This window comes from Aptenodytes forsteri, unplaced genomic scaffold, assembly GCF_000699145.1.
Source record: "Aptenodytes forsteri isolate BGI_AS27 unplaced genomic scaffold, ASM69914v1 Scaffold10, whole genome shotgun sequence".
NCBI lineage: Eukaryota > Metazoa > Chordata > Aves > Sphenisciformes > Spheniscidae > Aptenodytes > Aptenodytes forsteri.
This window is the reverse complement of record NW_008794117.1, coordinates 932,624-940,863: the sequence shown is the minus strand read 5'-3', so window position 1 is coordinate 940,863 and position 8,240 is coordinate 932,624. Positions and strand designations below refer to the sequence as shown.

The 8,240-nt window shown below is 40.0% G+C and overlaps 1 protein-coding gene across 1 annotated transcript in view; it reads left to right on the top strand.

Moving 5' to 3' along the window:
- Nucleotides 1-6,576, top strand: part of EFCAB2 (EF-hand calcium binding domain 2) — a 19,693-nt gene extending 13,117 nt beyond the window's left edge. The window contains exons 4-7 of the mRNA XM_009276307.1: nt 3,135-3,214; nt 5,094-5,136; nt 5,233-5,299; nt 6,324-6,576. Of these exons, the coding sequence (XP_009274582.1) occupies nt 3,135-3,214; nt 5,094-5,136; nt 5,233-5,299; nt 6,324-6,439 (306 nt within the window). The 3' untranslated portion in view covers nt 6,440-6,576. The remainder of the gene's footprint in view (nt 1-3,134; nt 3,215-5,093; nt 5,137-5,232; nt 5,300-6,323) is intronic.
- Nucleotides 6,577-8,240: the final 1,664 nt, after the last annotated feature.

The window sequence follows — 8,240 nt, the reverse complement described above, 5'->3', positions numbered from 1 at the left end:
GGGGGGGCCGCTGCTCGGGGACTGGCTGGGCATCGGTCGGCGGGTGGTGAGCAACTGCATCGTGCATCACTTGTTTTGTATATTCTATTATTATTTTCTCTTCGTTTGCTCTCCTATTAAACTGTCTTTCTCAACCCATGGGTTTTACTTTTTTTTTTCCGATTCTCTGCCCTATCCCACCAGGATGTGGGGAGAGTGAGCAAGCATCTGTGTGGTGCTTGATTGCCGACTGGGGTTAAACCACGACAGTAACCAAGCTATTTCCCTAGTATTTTTGCCCATTGTAAGCTGTGATTCATTTCTGTTTCTCACTACTTGTGTCTCTCAGTCGTCTATCTTCCTAGTAGCTTTATTGTAGCTAAACTAGCATACATTGCCTTCAAATTATCCCTATCTGCCAAATCAGCATTCATATAATTATTTTATCTCTAAAAATTATCATATATTGTTCCCTATATTGCCTTATGCTAAATGCTGTACTTAATATTATATCTCTAGGCCTACTTATAAAGTTAAGATTAAATGATAAGCCTAGAGATGGTGAAAGCTAATCTGAGGCTTACTACAATGCCTGGAGTTTGAAATCCCAGATTCAGTGCACTGCTCTGCTACAGATTGCCTGGATAACTCTGGAAGATGGTTTCGTTTCTTTGTGACTCAAGTCCCCTAATGTTATGTGGACAATAATAGTATGGCTGTGAGTGCAGAGATATGAAACATAATAAGTGCTACATACAGTTGTTATGGGAGCTGTGGATGTATCCGAAGGAAAGAGAGAGAGCAAAACTCAGAGTTTGAACAAGCAAATACTGTTATTGTCACAGCCACTGTGAAAAGGGGAGGAATTACAGAAAAAGGAAAACATCAATGGGAAATGTGGTACAGAATAGGAGTGAGCATGAGGAAGAGTAAGAGGATACATATACCTGCAAATCTGAATACTTACTGACTTAGGTGAGGTTACTATATTAAATTTATTCTCATATCTATCCAATGTTAGAAATAGGATTAATTTTAACAGTGCAAGATATTGCTGGACCTGTAGAGCCACTGAAATGGAAGCTGTTCTTTCCAGGTCAGAGGAAGCTGAGGTTGCTCTTCACCTCCCAGGACTAGGTCCATTGTCAGGAAGGACACGTTTCTTCCACGGACTGCTTTCTGAAGGCAAAATACAAATAGCACACCAACAAAAAGAGGCAAATCTGGATGATATTTGTCAGTGAGGGCTGACATTTTTACAGGTATTTGTTACGTTGAGGTCTGAAGTGGTCATTGCCAGTGAGTTATTCTGGTATGAAAATTAGGATGACCTTCAACTGTTTGGATGAGCAGATCTAATATTTTTTGGCTCTTAAACATGGTTTATAAACTTACCATCTTCATGGATGTTTTGGGTCCTTGCTTTTGGTTGTTCTGCTTAATATGTCACATCTATCTATTTCTGATAAATAGCTACCATGTTTCTTTTTCTGTCCCTGGGGACTTCTGACCTAATACTAGCTGAAGCACAGATGTTCCCTAAAACATCCTGTGTACTTACACATCTCAGTATTTGTGATGCGTGGAATAGTTCAGTGTATTGGCTAACTGTTATGTCACTGGAAAGAAGTTAAGTTTTGCCAGGTATTTTGTTACATCTTTTCAATCAAGCAAGCAGTAAAACAAATGATTCTGTAATGGTAAAAGGTACCATTTCATTTAGCATGAAGCATGCAAAAGCTTCATTTCCTTGCTAAAGATCCCTTCCACTAGGCTCACCAAACAGAAGGGAAAAAGTGCTTTTTCAAGCCAATTTCCACTCTAAAGCAGCAAGAGGTGGTGGCTGCCTGCTTTTAGCAACCAAAACCCTTCAAGAGCACTGGAAAAGAGCATGCAGCAGCAGTTGCAGCTCTCCATTTAAGCAACTGGATGTATCAGGCATCACCCCAAATCTGACCCAGCTCCCAAGAGAAAGATTTCTTACTGCGTCTTTTCCTGGCTCAGTTAGGAGATTTCAAATCAGTCCCTATTTTGAGTCTTCTTTCAATCTGAGCTGTGTCTTGGAGAGCCTAGCAAGGTGTCGCTGCTGCCATGTGAGACCACAAGGCATGCATCCAGTTTCAACACAGACAGGAACAGGCTAGCTCCATTGAGAGGGCTCCTTCTGGGAGTAAAACTTGAAATTTTCAGGGAAGGGATGCACCCTGATGATAAGGAGCAGTCTTTACCACATTGCTCATCTCCTGTGGAAGTATAGGAATGCAGTGAGAATGCTGCTGGATGCATCATAGTCCCTGATGTTTTGGGACTAATCTGTTAATTTATTTGGGAGGCAAAGGGAAGCTTTTCTTTGTGTAGCATTTTATGGGCTGCCTTATGACTGTTTCAGACCACCCTGACTCAGTCTGCCTGCCTCTCTGGTCCTTCCCCTGACAACTCTCTCTGGCTATGAAACATGTGGAGGCAACAAATTCCATCCTTGAGGTGTACTAGACTGGGGCTATATCCAAACTAGCACATTAAATATGCTCAGAAACATCCTTGGGTGTTGAAGCCAGCTGGCACAGAGCAGCTCATGTCTACCCTGGTAAATGTTTTATGCGGAGTGGCTGCACAAAGCAGCCTGCTGGAGAACATTCCTTAAGGTCCTAGCCAGGCCTGGTGACTGCTAGGGAGAGCGTTAGGTGGCACAGGCCAAAATTGTGCCAGGGCATGTGCTAATGGTTTGCTGTTATGGGTGGTCACATTACACTGCTTGGGGATGTTCCAGGTCTTGCTAGGTTTTACTAGTATGACTGCAGTCTAAATGTTTAAACCTCTGTTGAGTTATTGTGGAAGATAAGATCGGTTACCAGGTGTCCAGTTCCTTTGCATGAATGGTTTCTAAGCACAAGAGGGCAATATTGAGTTGTTGAAAGTGTCTATAATAGCAGGCCTGTATTTCGCCTGGGATATTATTTCTTCCTCTAATTTCTTTCTATTTGATTACAAGCATTTCACTCAGATGTTATGGTGCCATGTGATACTAAAAACCTGATATAAATATTCAAAGTCTAACTCTGTAATTTTAATGCAGGAACCACCCCAATTTTCTGGTTTTCATATTAGTTTGCTAATGAGTCATATAACCTGCCATACTTAAGTTTTATTTTTAGGTAGAAGAAGAAGAACCGACCGGATATATTCATCTGGAAAAATTTCTTCCAGTGATGACAAAAGTACTGCTCGACAGAAGGTAATGGAAAGTGGATTTTCTGTGTCTGTAGTTTATTCCAGATTGACAGCGCTGATTCTGAATAAATATATCTACAGTAATTTTATGTAACTGGAAGGAGTACAGATTTTATTTGTTATTTAAACTCAGTTTATATTAGCTTGGTAGATTTTGTTTCAAAATTACTTCATCTACATAAAATTATGTTGTACGGATGATATAAATAATAACAGCTTATAATCATGAATTGTGATAATGTGTAGCTTTTGTATTTTTAATGTGAATCAGAATTAACTTGCTATTCAACATGTTTTGTGCATCTCTGAAATATTTTATATGTAAATTAAGGTCATAACCATTACTTTCTCTGAACATGAGTTGCAGATCCTGAGAAGCACAGTCTGTTACAGTGTATTTTTAGTAAGTTGTATAAATCAGCTTCATGTTCATGTCTCAAGATGACTGCTAGGTACAGTTGAATGTACACAACTAGCACTCTAAAAGACTGCTGATCTAAAAGTCTAGGACAAAAACGCTGTTCATTATTCAAAGGTACATAGAACTCTTTGCATGTACACAGGAACTTGTGCTATTTTGATATTTTGCACTAAAAGCGAGATTACTTACAGGGAATTTATCTTTCTTTTTAAAGATGGTAGCCAAGGGTTTTGGAAGGCTGTCTTGTCCAATACTGAGAAGTTATTTTGCACACAGAGGGCCTTTGGTAGGAGGGTGTTCTACATATGAAATAGCTATAGGATTTCCCAAAACTGTCTCGCAGCATCCAGAGGCAGCGGGGTCCACCTTGGGGCTGTGTTTGAGAGTCTTTGTGCCCGTGCCTGGACACGGACCAGCCAGCAGTGTTTGGGTCCCGGTGTGCTGGCGCAGGTGCATTGCCTTCCCAGGTTCCTGCACCTTTGCCTTCTCTGGCCTTCATGGCACATTTCTGGTTCCACACTGATGTTCACCCTTTCACAAAATTATACCTTGCTGCTCTGGGCTCTCTTCTCCTCCTCCACACACCCCCCACACAAACAAACAAACAAACAAACACACACACACACACTCAAAAACCCCACACACACTTTCCCCAGGCTAGTGCAGGCTTGTCAAGACCCGCTTTATCTTTTGGGGCACTATGTCCATAGTTCACTTATCCAAGGGCACATGAGATTTGTATCACAAAAAACAAGGCCTCTTCTTAGCACATTTGATTTTTAGACAGTAAAAGAGCAAGGCGGGTCTGGATGAAACAATCAAGAAGTTAGAACCTCCCTGGCTTCAACGTCTTCTCTTTAGTATCCTTGGGGTTTGGTGAGTCTGCTGGGATATGGAAGGTCTCCATTGCTGCACAGGGCTTCCTTTCCAGCTCTGAAATCAGGCACACGTACGCATGCACACACATGCCCAGTTCTCCTGTCTCTCTGAAATTGTTAGTGACAGACCTTTTCTTTTATAGCTACCAGCCTCCTTTGCTCATCATCAGCTCATTAGACTGTCAAAGTCCCACTAGGTGATCTGTTGCCTAGCTATCAGCGTACCTGGACAAAACATTGTTTTCTTGGTTTGGCCATCTTCTGTTCAGTGCATTGGCTGCGTGGAATGATTCAGCTGTTATTGATTCCTGCTAACACACTCAGCCAGCCCAGACATGCAGAAGCCAATCATCTGGCTCCTTAGCACAAGGAAAATTAAACAAGAGTACAATAAAAGGCGTAAGAGGTAAAGATACGGACAGTTCCAAAAAGTCAAGCTGGAATTAAATGATTGATAGACAAACTTAGTAAATTCTCATAGAAAATAAGTTTTCCCTTTCCTGTAGTACTCATATTTTATTCTTTCAGAATAGTACAGCAGCCTGGCAAACAGTAACTTAACTTTTCTGATTCAATGGTTTCAGGTACCGGCCTATTCCAGAAGATGTTCTTCTACATGCATTTGAGGTCTGTAAATATGCAAGTACCTAATTGCTGGAAAGAAGTTGCTGATTCTTGATTCAATATGATTAAACCCACAAGTTTTCTTCTTTTTCTTTAAAGGCTTTGGATGAGAATAAATGTGGATATATTACTAAAGAGGAGCTGGTCAAATATTTGACTGAAGAAGGTAACATGACTTTTGTAGTATCAGTATTTAAGTAAATAAATATTACATGTGTATATGGCACCTTGAGGTCCTCATTCTGCATGAAAAAACTTGTGGGAGTAGATACATTGTCTTCAAACAATACTGTTGCCATGATGAGTGGCTGCAGACTAAAACATTTCACTGGTGAATAATGCAGGGAAAGAACATTTATCTGCCTGCTTGCAGACATTATAAGATAGAGATTATTATTATTAAGAGTCATAATTCAATCTTGTGTGGATATTTTATGATTCTGTGTACATCTTTGTGCTTCCTAAGGATGTGCCTCTTCTTCTGTCCTCCTGTAAAATTGTAGTTTAGATTTCCAGATGTTTCAGGTAGTTTCAGTGCTCGTTCATTCCTACATTATCTTGATCTTAATTGTAGTGCCGTATGCAAACAAAGAGATTTGAAGACCAGATTTAAGTTGTATATCATGTAATCCTCAATATCCCTTGAAGAGCCTGCTTTTCTTGCATGGCTGACTCATGCTTGCCTGCCTCAAGTACAAAATGATGTGCAGGCTTTGCGCAAGACCTATCCTCATGAGGATGGGGACCTTGTTCTCAAAGAGGGATGCAGGAGACCATCAGCAGCTTTGAAGCTCCTAAAAGAGAAAAACCAGAAGCCTTTCATGATGTAAATACAAGTGAAAGGATAGCCAAATGAGAGATAATAATTCTAATGTACATATTAGAAGAATTCACTCTGACAAAAACAATTGTTTCGAAATCCCTGTGGCAGAGAGGAACAGGCTGTTTTGGACTCTGAACTAAAAGGAGATCAGAAGATCCAGGCCCTCCGTCTCCTTTCCCTTAGACCAGCTTGCTTGGTGTGCAGGACTTAGATTGGCAAAAGTGAAGGAATTGGATCCTTGGTACTGCCCCTTTTCTCCTCTCTGTGAGGACTGAAAGGAGATCCTTGCAAGAGAAAAGCAGGGTAATTTGCCAGCCCTGAAAAGAATGTTTATCAAGACAAAGTGTTATTCTCTGCTGTCTTTTAGGTGAGCCTTTTACTCAGGAAGAAATGGAGGACATGCTCTCCACAGCTCTAGATCCAGAAACAAATACTGTTCGCTACAGAGACTACATTTCAATGATGATAGTAGACGAAAGTTAAGATCTTCCCCTATAGTGTTTGAGATGCCTTTTGGTAACAGCAGTGTAGCTTGGCAGTTAGTTGAAATATGTATTTTAAAGTATAACAAAGCTCAGCTTGTGACCTTGTGCTTATAATTAAAATAAAATCTGTGTAGCTATATTTCCTTGGGTTCTGTATACATATTGAAATATATTCACACCTGGAAAAAGAGCTCTTGACAGAAATACTGTGTAAGGTCTGGAAAAGAAATCATGGAATTTGGTTTGAAAAATAACAGGAAAAATAATGTTAATGGAGTCAAGAAATTACTTTACAATTCCTTCTGAAAAACTAACGGAAAATGAGACCTGTGAAAGTGGGTATAAGTAGGTAAGTGAGTACCTTAAGATGGCTAAAATTGTGAAGGCATGCTACTAAGATAAAGCTTTTATATTTAAATGTAATCCGTGTTTGTGTTTAATAAGGCATCAGGTAGGTTACTACTTTTGAAATAATACAATAGATCAAATAAACATTCTACAATTTCTAGGTTTTGTCAAATATTTGTGCTTTGTTTACCGTAGGTAATTAAACTGGACCAGTTAGTTCCATTTTATGTTACACATCCATTGGCACGTGGTATTTTGCTTCCATTTTAAACACGCAGGTAACACTCAAACCATTGCCATAGTCAAATTTACAACTTTTGAAATAATACAATAGATCAAATAAACATTCTACAATTTCTAGGTTTTGTCAAATATTTGTGCTTTGTTTACCGTAGGTAATTAAACTGGACCAGTTAGTTCCATTTTATGTTACACATCCATTGGCACGTGGTATTTTGCTTCCATTTTAAACACGCAGGTAACACTCAAACCATTGCCATACTCAAATTTACAAAGTAATGCTTGAGAACATTTCTGTTACTATAGGCAATAAACAGTTCCCCTTTCATAACCAGTTTGAAAGTCAGGAGATAAAACTGTTCAAAACTTAGGATCATAGGACTGGAATTTGATTTTCATAAACTGATGAAGCACCATATTTTGAAAGATGTTAGTGTAGAATACGTGTCTCAGCTACCCTTGCTAGAAGACCACCACAGACCTCACTGCTCTTCTCATTTCTAGCGTAATCATTTTCTTGACTGTTACTGTAACTGTTGTCCTTTAACTTGAGTTCGAACTCATTCCCCTTCAGTTCTTGCCTTATACATCATCTTCTAACAAGTGACCAGCGGTTGCCCTTAACTGAGGAGGTCTCAGCTTGTAGGAGAAGATTCTGTGGTCTGGTCCCCAGGGGCACCATCTTGCACTTTGTGCTCCATACCTTTGACTCCATTTCTGTTTTTCTACTCTGTCAAGTTTGGTTTCCTCCATTACAGTGTCCTACCACTCCTGTGTCTTAACTGCATATCCCAGCTCTGTGTCATCAACAGACTTCATCAGCTGATGAAATCTGGGGAAGACTGACACACAGAGGCATTGAATGCCTTACCCCCTGCTATGCCCTGTTAGTGGCAGAGCTGAAAACAGAGCACAGGGCTCCTCATGTCAGGTCTTTTGCTCTACCCATTTGTTTCACTTGAGCTGGAAACTCGGAGGAGCTGTTTTCATACACAGCTGCAAGGGAGCTGCTATGCTTCACAAAGAAGAGATTAGCACGATCTAAATGTGGTGATGGAAGCAATCTGAAAGAGACCATTTTTTAATTCTCTTTTTACTTCTCTAACCCAAGTTGTCTTTCACTGATATTTTCTTAAACAGTAAGGCAACAAAGAGTTAATGCAGGTAAACAACATTTGCCTAGTTCTAAGCTGGGTTTCCATCTGGAAACC